Source organism: Ranitomeya imitator, chromosome 2 (genome assembly GCF_032444005.1).
Source record: "Ranitomeya imitator isolate aRanImi1 chromosome 2, aRanImi1.pri, whole genome shotgun sequence".
NCBI lineage: Eukaryota > Metazoa > Chordata > Amphibia > Anura > Dendrobatidae > Ranitomeya > Ranitomeya imitator.
In genome coordinates this window covers 143737744-143755283 of record NC_091283.1, presented here as the reverse complement: position 1 = coordinate 143755283, position 17540 = coordinate 143737744, and the positions used below count along the sequence as shown (strand labels likewise).

The 17540-nt window shown below is 42.4% G+C and overlaps 1 protein-coding gene across 4 annotated transcripts in view; it reads left to right on the top strand.

Annotated features, from left to right (window-relative positions):
- The window catches only part of STARD8 (StAR related lipid transfer domain containing 8), a 236750-nt gene that overhangs the window by 206885 nt on the left and 12325 nt on the right, over nt 1-17540 (top strand). For all 4 annotated transcript variants that reach the window (XM_069747337.1, XM_069747335.1, XM_069747336.1 and 1 more), the window contains 7 exons: nt 5916-5987; nt 7553-7634; nt 8517-8580; nt 8805-10048; nt 12301-12474; nt 13988-14147; nt 15842-16040. In XM_069747337.1, coding sequence (XP_069603438.1) covers nt 5916-5987; nt 7553-7634; nt 8517-8580; nt 8805-10048; nt 12301-12474; nt 13988-14147; nt 15842-16040 — 1995 coding nt within the window. The remainder of the gene's footprint in view (nt 1-5915; nt 5988-7552; nt 7635-8516; nt 8581-8804; nt 10049-12300; nt 12475-13987; nt 14148-15841; nt 16041-17540) is intronic.

Below are 17540 nucleotides of genomic sequence, written 5' to 3'. Positions count from 1 at the left end.
TCCCAGGAAATCCAAGACTAACTTCCTAATATTAGCCATACCTCTAATGTAATGCAAGTGAGAGTATGTCCCAACTTTAACTGTATTTGTGTCCTAGCGACACAGATAGTTGAATATGGTGGTGGAGCAGAGCCGATGCCATTGTGGGGGCATCATACTGTGTGTGTAGGGAAATATACTGTGGGGGACACCATACTATGTGTGATTTGAATATACTATGGGGTTATCATCCTATGTGCGGGTGGAATATACTCGGTTGGTGGAATATACTGTGGGGACATCTTGCTGTGTGTGGGAGGTGTGACTGTACTTTTGGAGACCTCACACTGTGTATCGGAAGACTGGGGGCATCACAATGTTTGAGGGGCTATAAAGATGGTGCCATACTGTGGGGGAAACATTAATGGGCTTCACTAGGAGCAATGCATCGATCTCTCTTCCCTGCTTTTTAATGTTTGGATGTGTGACTTGGCGCATGTACTGGATTGTTTATCAGACTGGAGAGATCATCATGACCCAACTTCTTAATACATAGGGAAATAAATAGATGTATCTGAGGCGGAATGAAAAATAATAAAAAAAAAAGCTTGATTAAATAGAGCCTATCCCACAATATATTGTAGCCTTTATTAAAATAAATCCCTGTTTCATCTCCTGACATTTTTCATTTGCACCAGAATTTAGAGCCCTGCTATTCAGATAGGCGGGGTGAGAAGTGGCCATGGTTTCCAGCTTGGCCGGGGCTTGGAGACATTTACGTTTCTTTCCAATGTAGCTTTCTTCTCGGCATTCTGCATTCATAATAAATGGGCTGTGATGTACTGTACGTATATCACACTTTATTTTTCCTGCTGTTTTTTTTTTTTTTTTCTACTAGTACAAGGCTCTGGTTTTCATAGACCTTTTACTCCTACTGCATGTATATAAAAATTCCCAACCAGAAACTCGCTGAGCGCCTCGATCGCCGTCACTGCAGTGCGCGGAGACCATCATGCAGTACTGGCTTTGTAGGAGGCAGGGTACAAGGTGTATGTCTAGACATCTAAGAGGGAAAAACTCATTAAAAAAGCCATATGGGGGAGGGGGTGTTACAAGAAATTGCACATGTTTTTAATATACAGCTTAGATCGCGGACTTCTTACATGTTGTTTTTTGTGTTTGATCTTTGGTAATGCATTAGAGGTCAGGGCCAATATTTATAACCAGACACTTCTGCATTTATTGTGGTTAGACTCCTGTTTGGGCAATACATTTTATTTATTTTGGTGCAAACATATTACATTTTTTATAGCCTCTAATAAAGAGTAACATAGTAACATAGTAACATAGTTAGTAAGGCCGAAAAAAGACATTTGTCCATCCAGTTCAGCCTATATTCCATCATAATAAATCCCCAGATCTACGTCCTTCTACAGAACCTAATTGTATGATACAATATTGTTCTGCTCCAGGAAGACATCCAGGCCTCTCTTGAACCCCTCGACTGAGTTCGCCATCACCACCTCCTCAGGCAAGCAATTCCAGATCCTCACTGCCCTAACAGTAAAGAATCCTCTTCTATGTTGGTGGAAAAACCTTCTCTCCTCCAGACGCAAAGAATGCCCCCTTGTGCCCGTCACCTTCCTTGGTATAAACAGATCCTCAGCGAGATATTTGTATTGTCCCCTTATATACTTATACATGGTTATTAGATCGCCCCTCAGTCGTCTTTTTTCTAGACTAAATAATCCTAATTTCGCTAATCTATCTGGGTATTGTAGTTCTCCCATCCCCTTTATTAATTTTGTTGCCCTCCTTTGTACTCTCTCTAGTTCCATTATATCCTTCCTGAGCACCGGTGCCCAAAACTGGACACAGTACTCCATGTGCGGTCTAACTAGGGATTTGTACAGAGGCAGTATAATGCTCTCATCATGTGTATCCAGACCTCTTTTAATGCACCCCATGATCCTGTTTGCCTTGGCAGCTGCTGCCTGGCACTGGCTGCTCCAGGTAAGTTTATCATTAACTAGGATCCCCAAGTCCTTCTCCCTGTCAGATTTACCCAGTGGTTTCCCATTCAGTGTGTAATGGTGACATTGATTCCTTCTTCCCATGTGTATAACCTTACATTTATCATTGTTAAACCTCATCTGCCACCTTTCAGCCCAAGTTTCCAACTTATCCAGATCCATCTGTAGCAGAATACTATCTTCTCTTGTATTAACTGCTTTACATAGTTTTGTATCATCTGCAAATATCGATATTTTACTGTGTAAACCTTCTACCAGATCATTAATGAATATGTTGAAGAGAACAGGTCCCAATACCGACCCCTGCGGTACCCCACTGGTCACAGCGACCCAGTTAGAGACTATACCATTTATAACCACCCTCTGCTTTCTATCACTAAGCCAGTTACCAACCCATTTACACACATTTTCCCCCAGACCAAGCATTCTCATTTTGTGTACCAACCTCTTGTGCGGCACGGTATCAAACGCTTTGGAAAAATCGAGATATACCACGTCCAATGACTCACCGTGGTCCAGCCTATAGCTTACCTCTTCATAAAAACTGATTAGATTGGTTTGACAGGAGCGATTTCTCATAAACCCATGCTGATATGGAGTTAAACAGTTATTCTCATTGAGATAATCCAGAATAACATCCCTCAGAAACCCTTCAAATATTTTACCAACAATAGAGGTTAGACTTACTGGCCTATAATTTCCAGGTTCACTTTTAGAGCCCTTTTTGAATATTGGCACCACATTTGCTATGCGCCAATCCTGCGGAACAGACCCTGTCGCTATAGAGTCCCTAAAAATAAGAAATAATGGTTTATCTGTTACATTACTTAGTTCTCTTAGTACTCGTGGGTGTATGCCATCCGGACCCGGAGATTTATCTATTTTAATCTTATTTAGCCGGTTTCGCACCTCTTCTTGGGTTAGATTGGTGACCCTTAATATAGGGTTTTCATTGTTTCTTGGGATTTCACCTAGCATTTCATTTTCCACCGTGAATACCGTGGAGAAGAAGGTGTTTAATATGTTAGCTTTTTCCTCGTCATCTACAACCATTCTTTCCTCACTATTTTTTAAGGGGCCTACATTTTCAGTTTTTATTCTTTTACTATTGATCTAGTTGAAGAACAGTTTGGGATTAGTTTTACTCTCCTTAGCAATGTGCTTCTCTGTTTCCTTTTTGGCAGCTTTAATTAGTTTTTTAGATAAAGTATTTTTCTCCCTATAGTTTTTTAGAGCTTCAATGGTGCCATCCTGCTTTAGTAGTGCAAATGCTTTCTTTTTACTCTTAATTGCCTGTCTTACTTCTTTGTTTAGCCACATTGGGTTTTTCCTATTTCTAGTCCTTTTATTCCCACAAGGTATAAACCGCTTACACTGCCTATTTAGGATGTTCTTAAACATTTCCCATTTATTATCTGTATTCTTATTTCTGAGGATATTGTCCCAGTCTACCAGATTAAGGGCATCTCTAAGCTGGTCAAACTTTGCCTTCCTAAAGTTCAATGTTTTTGTGACTCCCTGACAAGTCCCCCTAGTGAAAGACAGGTGAAACTGCACAATATTGTGGTCGCTATTTCCTAAATGCCCAACCACCTGCAGATTTGTTATTCTGTCAGGTCTATTAGATAGTATTAGGTCTAAAAGTGCTGCTCCTCTGGTTGGATTCTGCACCAATTGTGAAAGATAATTTTTCTTGGTTATTAGCAGAAACCTGTTGCCTTTATTGGTTTCACAGGTTTCTGTTTCCCAGTTAATATCCGGGTAGTTAAAGTCCCCCATAACCAGGACCTCATTATGGGTTGCAGCTTCATCTATCTGCTTTAGAAGTAGACTTTCCATGGTTTCTGTTATATTTGGGGGTTTGTAACAGACCCCAATGAGAACTTTGTTACCATTTTTCCCTCCATGAATTTTGACCCATATGGACTCGACATCCTCATTTCCTTCGCTAATATCCTCCCTTAACTTTTTTTTTTTTTGTCATAAATCAATAGTGAAATTGGGAAAGTTTTTTTGTGATCTTATTAGAGAAATTGTCTTCTTTCTTCTCCAGGACTGATCATTCATTCTAAAAATTCTCAATTTCAGGATAAAAATCTGTTTCCAGTGAAGACAGATTATTTGCGAAGATAGGAGATGACATTTGGCGCTCATAAAGTTCTATGGAGAACTTCACTATCATTTCAGGAGAACTTGCAACAGGATGTCTGTGTCTGCCTACAGCTCCTCCTCACCTTTGCACAGAATTTTAAAAGCACCAATTGTCATCTCCTATGTTGATTTATGAATTAAAAATTAAAAAAACAATGGTTACTTTTTTTTTAAAGTTATTTTTTTTTTTTGTTTGCTTGGGCTACCATTTCAAGTTTCATATGTGATGAAAGAGTTAAAAATGGGCAAGTATCAGAAAATAAGTGAGAAAATGTGATGGTTTGATGATTGGATCAGAGTAGCACAAGTCCAATACATGGGGTCTCCATCTCGCTAATTACTGGATTAGTAAGATCTCCTAATATGAGGGGTTTATTCATGTTATGGCGGATCGGTTTATTATCATTACTGATGAGCGAACGTGCTCGGATAAGGTGTTATCTGAGCATGCTTGGGTGCTAACCGTGTGACTTCGGCGTGGTCGAAAAATATACACTAGTCCCTGCGGCTGCATGTATCACGGCTGTTAGGCAATCCCTGCATGTGTTGCTGCTATCGGACAGGCGCGGGGACGCGAACCCAAGCACACAAGACACTCAGCACCCGAGCATTCTCGTGTGTAGGTCCTTTCGGCAGTGCATGGGTTAAGTCCGCTGCAGATGTTGTTCGGTATCCATGTTACGGTGAACATGCTTTCCCAGTGCTTGGCCATATGCCTGACTGCAGGAACATGCTTCACTGACATTACTGGGCTCTCGCACTCCGGAGGCTTACAGCCTAGCCAGACTCTTGAAGGACATGGGCCCTTAGAGGCATGTTGGGTCTAGCCTTCATAGATGAAGTCATGTTCCCCAGTGTCTGACCTGACTTGTGTGCTGTGATATATGGGCTATTGGGCTACTGAGAAACATTCATGCATACTTGACATAGGAAATGCCCCAGTGTAATGATAGCCTACTGACAACATTCCTACAAGTGACTCAACAGCAGAGTCTGGTGGCTTTCCAGCCGCAGGCCTCCAGCTAGAGGCGATCCTCTTTCATATGTGTCATCCAGTTATTTTCTTGCTACATAAGTTAAGTTTACATTGTAATACAGCTGAAAGAAGTCAGAAAAGGGCAATGTGCACCTCTCCGGCTAGTGTCGTGGACATCTCACCCTTCAGCATGCTTGAAAGTGATGATCTAAATGTGAGAGACAGGCTGTGATCATCTTCTCTCAGCTCCTACTGGAAAATATTTAGCAGTGGAAACTATTTGGTAGAGAGTAAGGGAGGGGTTAGAAACGTGCCGGAGTGGGAGAATCGCCGTGGGCTCGAAAAATGATAAGCAAATCCGCTGACATGTGCCCTTATAGTATAAGACCTTCTCCATGTCGGTTGCAATGTGGGGGGTAATGAGCGGCGGTAATAAATTGTGTCCCTGTTATAATGTGAAGTACGGCTCAGAACAGCAAACCTACCTGAAAGTGGAGGAAGATCTTTGTCATCCTCATTGGTTATCGCCCAGCTTTTTTGAGATTACACACCTACCAGATGACTGCATAGGCTTTGACGATGGTACCAGAAGTGGACACCTCAAGGAGTGCATCTTCTCTGAGCCCCACTTTATAGTATCAGTCTATTCACTTTTCACTAAATATGAAACGTACTGTTGACAGCGAAAGTTTCAGAAATGTATGTGGCTGAAATGTGACATGTAAGGCATGATATTGTGAACATAATCTTACATATGCTTTCTTCTTCTTCTTCAGATATTGAGGCCAAGAAGGCTTGTGACTGGTTGCGGGCTGCGGGGTTCCCCCAGTATGCGCAGTTGTATGAAGGTAATCCTCACTGTGCCATTATCTGTGATCACAAGGGGCGCGCACTGCTCCGGGATCTGACGTCTGGGTACATGGTCAGTATGGGTGCCATGACAACTGTCCTACCCAGCGAGTATCGGTTACATGTACCGGACCCATACATAATACTTGTGGGTAATAGTATCTCTCCTAACATGATGTCCAGTTGGGTGGGAAAGTATTTCTGGACAAGCCCTTGCCCATTTTAAGAAGAATTTTGTGAAAAACCAAAAGATGGCTTTTTTTTCTTCCAAAAACAGTGATCCTTCTCTCAAACTGTATGTTGTCCCATATATTCAACTTGTTAACAGATTGGTGAAGAAATGGTTAAAGTCCTGACACGGCCGTGATTTTCTGGGCCCTATATTATGTGCATGGTTTCCTTTCCTTTCCATGTGGCTTTTTATCAATGGGTACAGTTGGCGCGTACTCTTCCTGTGCTGACTTTGTTGCTTGGCACGGGGATACCGGACTTTACTGCTTAGCTCTAACCAGTTTGAGCCACAGACTCAGGAATCGCGGCTCCGACACTCGCATGGGGCCGAGAGGATGGGATCCAGCTCTTGAACAATAGCTGGAAGCATGGCATCATGGGGAAGTGTCAGGCCAACTATTGTCTTCCCAAGTGACTTCCAGATCACCCCCTCCCGAAAACAGCTCCCAAATAAACAAAGACGACAGCAACTGCTAACAGCCCAAGCTCATAACTAGGTGCAAAACCTTCCTTCCCGTTCCTGAGGGAAGTGGTGAATCAGCTGTAGATTCTGCTCTCTGTGAAGTGACATCCCACTGTAAGTGTATGACTGGAGGGAAGCACAACCACACCAAATATTGCCTTATCCAATAGTTTTATACAGATCCAGGACTGGGGTAGGACTAGGATGTGCACATGTATCCAACCCCAGTATTATAAACTGAGTGTAAATCCATAATACTGCGATACTGTACACCTACATATAGAAATACTGCTCCTATACAGTGCACATATCACACACACTTATAAAAAAACTAGCCACAGTGCCCTAAGACCAGCACCATAGCGTGCCCACTATAACCTGTGCCCGCCTTGGGATGCAGCAATGTAGCACTGTGACCAGTGTTGGACTTTGGTGCCAAGGGCCCACCAGTAACCAACTCCAGGGCCCCACTCTTCTGCTGCATACAAATGTGATATTATCCTCAGTCCCCAATTTATATAATAAAGAACTGGGTAGATTGATAAATGATTAAGATGTCGCTTTCTGTACATGGTAATTCGAGTATATAGTGCCAAATGCTGCTCATATAAGAGGGTGACGGCCTACACCTGCACATGGGCCCACCAGAGGATTCTCTTGTTCTCCTGTGGGCCAGTCCAAGCCTGTCTGTGGTAGTCAAGGGCAGTGGTACAGAGGTCTAGTGTAGTAAAGGGTCTTTAGTTATTTTTATTGTTTTCTTTATAAGCTTTGGAGTTATGTTTTTTTTTTCTGATTTCTTTACTACCTGCTTTCTTTCCATGGTACTTTTCAATACATTTGTTGCAATCACCATTTGTCTTTCTTCGGCAGGTTCCCAGTTTCCAGTGGACATTGCATGTGTGAAGAGAGATCACAACTTTTTGGATCCAGATTCTCTTAAATCCCTCTGCAGGTATTTTGCATTGTGTGGCTCAGTCCTCAGATACCAGGGGGTTCTTTGACTGCTTTCTTGTAAATTCCACTAATGGAAGTCACAAGGCTCTTCTGCCATATCTGTCGGCATGGTTGGGGTCTGCATGGTCCGTTCTATGTAACGGTATATGGACAGCACTCACCTGAGGACAGATCTTCCTTGTCTGTGTATGTTCTTTGGCTACTTGTCTTTGGAAACAGTTTATGCTTCTGTTGGACATAGCGTTTTACTCCCAGACACCTTTCAGTGAGTCATCCTTAATTCCACCCCACCCCACCCTTAAGTCTCTTCAATTTTTCCATAATTCTCTAGCGTTCTCCTAATCATCATCTCAACCCTTGACTGCAAATACAGGGTGTAACTACTGAAGCATAGTAGTAACCTGGATCTGTTTATATCCATCCATTCCTCCATATATTCCAGTAATGTTTGGGTAGACGAGGGCTTTGTTTCCATTCTTGTACAGCTATGGGTATGGTGGCATTTAATGAAAATCATCTTGCACCCTGGTAAGGGGATTTTCTCTTTAGGTGGAATTCAAGCTTAACCCTTCCTGATGCCAGGGATTGTTAAATAAAAACCATGCGCCTCTGCGACTGCTAAGCACTACCTAGAGTTAAAAAAAGGATTTCTTCAGTATTGTTAATCCCCGGAGCAGCTAAATGTCAGCACAGGTTGTACGAAAGGAATTAACCCATTATCCCAAAGCAACTTCACAAACTCCACAGTAAGGTGACTGGCTGTGATCTCCAGAAAGTAGCGTAATCATTGATCTAGGATTGCGGCGTTTATAGCCGGAGAGTGTCGCACCTTGACCTTCACTTACACTGAAAAGACAAATTTATGTCTTCTTGTTTGCAGGCGACTAATGACACTAAATTCATGTGCATCTATGAAGCTGGATGTTCATTATCACCGAAAACAGGTAAGCTAGATTGGCAATAAGAATCTTTGAAATTTAAAAAATAGCTTTCATTTGAAGCCAATGCAGGGCAAGTGATATTTTCAAAAATTACCAAAAAAGTTTCATGTAAAAGTCTATAACTCTGCATGTAGATAATTTCACGCATCATTTAAGTCACAGACCTAAATTCACTTAAAAATCACTAAGAATTTTGATTTTCAAGTTTTTCTTTATTTTTTACCTAGAATGAAGACTCCGATGATGATGATCAGTGTGCGATCAGTGATCGCTGGGCATTCCAGAGAGCCCAGGGACGCTGGTCTCGACTGGACTCTATTGAACTGCTATCTCCGAAATATGATGGGCCACCTACCATAAAAAGCACATCCAGTAGGGATAGTATCTTAACGGACCTGAGCACAGAACTGGAGGCCACCTCTCTGCGCAGTGTGGGAAGCAGCCGAGGTATTATGGACATAGTAGTTACTCCTCCTGCAGAATTATCTTCTGGGCCTTGTTCCCCATCTGACACTAAGCCATGCAGGAGTCTCAGCGATCAGTCTTTAGCTTCTCACTGTCGGGGATTGAAGGAAAAATCGAAAAAAAGGAAAACAAAGGGCTTTCTAAAAAGGATGGAGTCTTTGCGAAAGAAGGATAAAGACAAGAAGGATCTTGCCACATTGCTTTCCAATGACCTGAAACACTCAACAGATGAAATACATTTCCAAAACCAGTGTGATGATGATGATGTGGACATTCATACATATGATAAAGATTTCCTTCATCCTGGCTATAGGACTAAATGTTCATCTATTGGTAGTATTAGAAAACCTCATATGGACGGTCTCTGTAGAGGGGTTTATTTAGAAGACTATGATATTGTGGGAAGGGATGGTGTGAGACATGAGTTACCACAAAAGTCGGATCGTCTGGTCTGTATCCCAATGGATCATAAGCCTGGAACTTTCCCAAGGTCTCTTTCTATTGAAAGTTTATGCCCCACAAACCATGTACCTTTGGAAAGTTGGAAAATGGGAAGCAAATCTTTAGGACACTCGGTTTGTAGCAGCATGGACTCTCATGGACTGGAGGTGAGACAGAGAAGAGGGTCATATAGTTCTATCGGAAGCCGTTCAAGCATATATGACAATGTACCCAACTCGCTGACCGGTAGTGGAGATATTTTAGAACGTGGAGGTAGTAGTGATCTTTTTGGCCATTTGGATGATGTTCTCAATCATGTAAAGGGTCTACAGAGGATGGTGGCGCTTTGGTCACGAACTGTGTGTCCAGAGCTCGAAGAAGAGGAAACAGACTCTGGAGGTGAACAAGTTGGTCACCTTGCTTATGAAGAAAGATCAATTTCCGATGTTGGCACTTCAGCCAGTGACTTTGACAGCACTGGTAATTCTCTCAATGAAACAGAGGAAGGAGAAATGAGAGAGAGAAGGGACTCTGGAGTGGGGGCATCCTTAACCAGGCCATCCAGGTGAGTCTGCGGTAGACACTTTATGAAAATCTTCTGAGCCTGAACATACATCTGACATTTACAGCCAATACATTTCAAGTGAGAAGATTCAACAATATTTCCCGAAAATTTAATCAATTGTGTGTTTGTTTTCCCAAATAGCTGTGAAAATTAAATGACGATACGGCCATTTTTCTTCTCAACCTCATATGTGTGGGCACAGTCATATGTATGTCCCAACATCTTTTTGTGAATGACAGTCGGTCTATCCTGCTTTTTTTTTTATATATAAGTTTTTCAGAGTATATGATATTAAGAGGTCTATCCATTTTAACATGGATGTGGAGAGAAAAGTTGTCAGTAAGGGACAATGAATGGATTGCCACCTGTGCTACTAAACGGTCAGGAAGGACGCGAGTAGTGTGTGGGACCCAGCGTGTAGATAATTGGGTTTGGGACAAATCGGGGACTGCTCTATACTCTTCCCGTTAGTCAGTGGGGATTGGCCAGTGACCTATTTTACCTGTTTGACTGCACGTGTTCAAAGGAGACTGAAAAAAAAAAAAAAAGTTTGGAGCATGTAAAAATGTGAAAATTGTAATTTCATACCTTGTCTACTGATAGTTACCGGCCCCAAATCTGATGATGTTTCTTCCAAATTCTGTCAGGAGCAGCGTCATCAAGGACACCTAGTGAGGATCTAAATCTGTGGCATTGTTGGCATTGGGGCCACGTGTCCCAGGACTGTTGGCTGCCAATCACTGCTTAGGATTGTTTGGAAGCACACGATATCCCTGGATAACCTAAGGCCCTAGGCGTTACAGGAGACTAGCAACATCTCTGATCCCAATCACTAAGTCTCCAGGGGGCAAAGCATTTCGTGTGAAACTTCTGTCAAATAGATTATTTCCTTCTTGCATGGATTATTGTTCAAGCCAATGACACATATTCGAGTCATTTATTCTCTAATATTATTATTATTATTATTTATTTTTTTAAAAGATTAAGATTACTTGCATATGAAAACATTGTTGTCTGCCCCTGCCATGGTCATATACAACCTCTAAAATACTTTAACACAGTTTAGCATGGGAAAGAGAGCACATTCTGTACAAGGTACTGTGTGCAAAAGGGGGAGATAAGGCAGCTGTACCGCTAATATGTTCAGGTAATGCTTCTGTTCCCTGTGGAACTCTACCAAGCTGTTTTTACTATCATTAGCATAACTTCTAATACATGAATAGCATTAATCACTATAAAAAAACCTGTGTAATGTATCTTTATTAGAGAAAAATGCCTCTTTCTCAGCCATTCGGACACTTGTTCCCCTCTGCCACCTGCATTTATCCCTTTGCATATGGCAGAGTTATACAGGGATATCAGGTTTCATTCTGCAGCCCATAAAGGTCTATGGAGAGCCAAGCTGGGGAAGGAGAAAGTTGCCTGAGGCAGAATTAACCATAAGCCATTGCTTCAGCTCTTGGTGATTTGTTTTCTCACTCCAAAGATAGGTTCACTGCTACACTGCTCAATACTGATGTATTATTTCCATGCTGCAGCTGCTTTTGGGGTGTGCTGCAGAGAGGGGAGCAGGATCTTCAATTTGTGCTGTGTATGGAAGACCTCATACCATATAGTCACCACCTACTCTAGGATGGAGTCCTGGCAAAACTGCTGTTGAGACTACAGTGGGAAAACTGAAAAATTCCACAAGCCCTATCTCTATTTATCAGCCCGATCTGAACTCTATGGAGGAGACAAGCTGCTATGATGTCTCACATACACTGTGCACTGAAACGGAGGAATTTTATGCTTCTATTACTGTATAGTACATGCTCAGAAAATAGTTAAAACAGCAGTACTGAGCTGTGAGGCTGTGAATCCAGCTCTTGAATAAGCTTAATCACTCACTAGCTTGAGTAGATCTCCCTGTCTTGTCTGCTTCTGTTTTTTCTTCATTCTGCTCCTCACTCCCCCTCACGTCTCCATTAATTATAATAGAAGGTGTAATCTTACACCTTACTGAGCTGGCAGTCCATCTTGTTTGACCAAGACGGATGTGATCTGTTAGAGGGTGAGTTCAGTAGAAGCGGGTGGTATAGGGGGTCTCCTAAGTGGAGACAGAAGCTGAACTATCTTATAAGCTAGTTTACAGTTACTTATTTTTGCTTGTACTATAAATTTGCTCACAATTCCAAAAAAGGAAACTGACTGTTTAAGTTGCAGCAGGGTTAATGTGCAGAATTCTGTCACTTACTCTCTCTCCCTGGCAGGAAGCTTCGCTGGCACAGCTTCCAGAACTCGCATCGGCCAAGCCTCAGCTCGGCATCCCTCGAGATTAACAGGCAATCTGCAGCTCAGCTCAACCTCCTGCAGAAGTTATCATTACTCAGACTTACTGCCATCATGGAGAAGTACTCTGTGCCAAGCAAGCAGGGCTGGGCATGGTGAGTAGACTTTGTGTTCCTTGCTTCCATCTGGAACATGTTTTTATTTGTTCTTGGCTCTGCCCACTGCACCGCTCCAAGAAAAAAAGGCGCTAAATCAGCTAGTCCGCGTGTGCCGAATTGTGCCGAAGTAAGGCCACTGTGATGGGCGCTGTTAAATTAGAGCTGATTGATACTTCATATGTCATGTTATGGTGTGTGCATGACATCTTGCTAAATTATGGAGAAGGAAGCGATCATCAGAAAGTGACCTATTAAATAAACCAGGTTTTTGTGTTAAAGGTGTCGTTTTTTTTTTTTCTCTTACATTTCACAGTCTGTAGTCAATCTAAAAAAAAAAATAGAAATCTTGCAATTTTCGTGCTGAACGCTGAGGTTTTGTGTAAATTCTAATTACCTGTTTAAGGAAACAACACATGTACATAGCCATGATGATCAAACCCAACCCTATCTTTTGTATAGAAATGATCATTAGCATGTGCAAAGCAGGGTCAGCTGTGACATCGCCTATTGTGAATGGTGGATCCTGTGTTATCTGCTGCATATGGGGACGTTACCTGTCATTGTAATTCTGCCTCTGATGATAAGGAACCTGCTGAAAACTCTTTATTCATTTTTAACACACAAACCTGTTTTGAGCAGTAGGTAATTTTTTCATTGCTTCCTTTGATCATGTGGCCTGTCAGTAGAATCCGATATAAATAATGTTGTATACATGCTGCCTGCACCTGATTCTGCTCAGCAGGTTTTGTCTCCCATGGAAGTCAATGGAGAACTACACACGGCATAATGATCATCAGTGCAAACCTGCTTCCACATGGCGCCTACATGAATGGATCTGCCCTCTTCAGTTCAGATGTAGGGGCTGATTCATCAAGGAGTTTTACAGTTTTTGCTCAAAACATGTTGTGACTTTCTCGCACCAGTTCTGGACAGTTTTGAAAATATTTTGAAAGTGGGTGGAGCTTAGTCAGAGGGGGCGTGTCCAAACATGTTTCTAATTAATATTTATGCAACAAAAGTTGCATAAATGTTGACAGCAGTACACCAGCCCATGCATGGGGTACCTTTCTTGTGGGGGCACACAGCTGAGATGTACCAAATTCATTAGAGGTGCAGGCCTATTGACTCATTTGATGCATTTTATTCTAGTGCACCCTTCATAAAGACTGGCATGCAAAATGACAACCTTTTATGAATCGGCCCATATTTTGTGGGCACAGAGCCCTTGATTTCCATCATATTTTGGCTCTAGATGCCTCACTTCATTGAATGGTCTTTGTGCTCCCTCTTGTGGTGAAATTCAGTAGTGTCTCGGTGCAGTGTCGGACTGCTGTGCACTAGTGTTCCCCAGTAATCCTGTATATGTCTGTACTATTACTACCTAAGCCCAGGACGGGCTGCTGTCTAATATTGCTGTGATATGAATGTTATTTAAACTCCTTTACTAATTTTCTAACCTTTTTGGTCAATCCTGTGTTTAGAATTGTTCTCATCGATGTATCACTTTTAGGACTGTCCCTAAATTTATGAAAAGAAGTAAGCCTTTGGACTACAGAGGGAGAGTGGTGTTTGGGGTTCCTCCAATAATAAATGTGCAAAGGACGGGCCAACCGCTACCACAATGTATCCAGCAAGCTATGCGCTATATCCGCAGCCAGTGTCTGGACCAGGTACACGCACCATGAATGCTATACGCCCGGCTGATGTCTCAGACGAAACTCCTGTGCTTGTTGCTCCGTGACTTAAGACTTTCATGCTCCTTGATTACATTGTCTCAACCCTGTGCGCAAGACTTCTTCTGTGCTGCCCCCATTCACTAAGGCTAGGTGCACACTGAGGAGGTATGTGCCTGACCGTGGCCACAGTCTCGGGGCCAGCGCCGGCTCCGGGTTTTTGAGGGCCCCGTGCGAAAGTCTTAGTGGGCCCCCCCCTTTAACACATGCCACGATTCATGATGCACAGATACAGCAGAGAAATATAGGTATAGTACAATGCCAGATTTCACTTCTTACATGAGTGATAGCTATTGTAAATTCCATACAATACCATACAGCAGAGGGGCTTTATGTAAGTCGACCCCTTATATGCCAATTTTTGTGACCTTCTCCCTCAGTTACCAGTAGGCATTTTATTGTTAGGTAAACTTGCTGCAAAGAAAAACCTGCATACATTGAATATGACAATTTTTTTAATGGAAAATTTTTTAAAGTAAACATTAGAAAGTAGTAACGTAGAACATTTGTAAAAGTGCAAAATGGGTAGTATATAGCACAGCCACATAGTATGTAGCACAGCCACGTAGTATATAATACAGCCATGTGGTATATAGCACAGCCCACCTAGTATATAACACAGCCATGTATTATATAGCAGTGTGGGCACCATATCCCTGTTAAAAAAAAAGAATTAAAATAAAAAATAGTTATATACTCATTTTCTGGCGGCCCTAAGATCCAGCCCAGGCCTTATTGATGCTCCCGGCAGCTCCCATTTCCAGTAATGCCTTGCGAGACAATGACCTGTGATGACGTAGCGGTCTTGCGTGATCCTACATCATCGGGGTCATTTCGCAAGGCATCACTGGGACCGGGAGCATCGCGAGGATCGGGAAGGCTGCGGGGGCGGCCGGAAGGTGAGAATAGCACGATTTTTAATTTTTTAAAATTATTTTTAACATTATATTTTTTAACTATTGATGCTGCATAGGCAGCATCAAAAGTAAAAAGTTGGTCACACTTGTGAAAATAGGCCCCCCGTCTCGCTAGGGCCCCGGCACTTACCCGGGTGCGCCCGGTGTTGACGCCGGCCCTGCTCATGGCCACGGTATACATCTATTCGTTGAGAATGGCATCTCATATTCCAGCCTTATTGACGGGTGTACAGGAATATTTGCCAAATGCCAGAATAACGAGAGACCATGTTTTAAGGCATTTTTATTACTTACTGCAAAGTCAAACGTTTACATACACTAAGATTACTATGCCTTTAATCAATTCTGGACTGCCCATATGATGATGTCATGTGTTTGGAAGCTTCTGATACGTTTTTGGCAACATCTGGGTTAATTAGAGAAACACCTGTGGATGTATTTTAATGCACACCTGAAACACACTGCTTCTTTATGTAGCTTCATGAGAAAGTCTCAAGAAATCAGCCATGATATCAGGAAGTGAATTGTGGACTTGAGTTTGCCTCCTAGGTTGTCCATTTATTTTTAGTAGTAGTCTTGTACACACGTTTTTCCTCAGAGTGATTGGTGTCATATAGGTAAAGGCGTTAGTATTCAGAACCCCCATCTGTAGAGGACCTGTGTGTCTAGCTGTACCCTGTACTCCTCGATCATTCCCCATTCTCTGTGCCGCAGGTGGGAATCTTCAGGAAGTCTGGTGTGAAGTCTCGTATTCAGGTTCTACGCCAAACTAACGAGTCCTCTCCTGACAACGTAAGCTATGTGGGGCAGTCGGCGTACGACGTGGCTGATTTGCTGAAGCAGTACTTCAGAGACCTGCCGGAACCCATTTTTACCAGCAAACTGACCGAAACTTTCCTGCAAATTTACCAGCGTGAGTCTTTAAATTCATTGCCACAATTTGAGTCACAAGGTGGAAGTTGTAGAGTAAAATGTATGGAATTTTGGTCCAATTAAAAAATAGTCATTATTTTGGCCACTGATCTCACGGAAATATCTTAGAATTCCTCATTCCGTAGATTGTGGTAAATTGGACACAAGATCGTCTACTAGTCATAAACATAAATTATATAGATATTTTATTCGGACTCCCATGACAGCACTACGAGAGAGGTGATCCGCCCTTCAGGAACAGGAAACCTACAGATACAAAAGGGCGGCACCTCTCCCCATGCATCAGTTGGTTTCCTGTTCCTGGAGGGACAGGATCCTACAGATGAATCTCGTAGAATGGAGAGCTAAATCTATCCACAAGTACTCTAAAAGTACAAATCTCAGCCCTGGGGGCTCTATTTTCTTGTAACATTGCAGGTAATTACTGGGTATCAAGGTTTATCAAAGCTGCTAGTAGATCCAGACCTATACACAAGAATAGGTCAATGCCTTGGGATCTCAATCTAGTCCTTTCAGCCTTGACTAAGGAACCATTTGAGCCCTTACATTCAGCCTCACTTAAATTACTATCCCTCAAAACAGCGTTTTTGGTGGCAATTACATCTGCTCGTAGGATAGGAGACATACAGGCTCTTTCTAGGCTGTCCCCTTATACAGAATTTCTACAGGACAGAGTAGTCCTCAGACCAGATCCAGCTTATTTACCAAAAGTGGCCTCAGATTTTCACAGATCTCAGGAGATAGTGTTACCGTCATTTCTCCCTAATCCTTCTAATTCCAAAGAGGAGTTACTCCATACATTAGATGTTAGGAGATGTCTATTAGAATATATATCAGTCACTGATGCTTGGAAGAGAGAGGATGCATTGTTTCTATCCTTCCAAGGTCCCAGGAAAGGTCTTAGAGTGTCGAAGTGCACGTTAGCGAAGTGGATTAGGGAGGCTATCTCTCTGGCTTATACTGCAGGTGGAAGTCCAGCTCCGCAGAATCTGAGGGCACATTCCACCCGGGCCATGGCTACATCCTGGGCTGAAAGATCTGGAGTTTCCATCGACCAGATATGTAAGGCAGCTACGTGGTCATCCCCTTCCACCTTTTTCAAGCACTATAGGTTGGACTTGGGGTTCTCTTCTGATCTCACCTTCGGGTTAAGGGTGCTACAGGCTATAGTCCCTCCCTAAGGTAGTTTACATCTCTGTAATTCTCTCGTAGTGCTGTCATGGGAGTCCGAATAAAGCATTAAGCTACTTACTGGTAGCGGCATTTTTCGGAGGCCCATGACAGCACCCTTAGTTCCCTCCCTATTCACGTGGGGGTTGCACTTCCTATAATGTATATAATGAGATAGATAGATCTCACGTGTGGTATATAGTTTATTATGATTGATTATTTTTGTACATAAACTGTATATAATGTATATTTGTGTTCTACTAACCGCGGTAGTCCTCTCAGGCTCTGAAATACAACTGATGCATGGGGA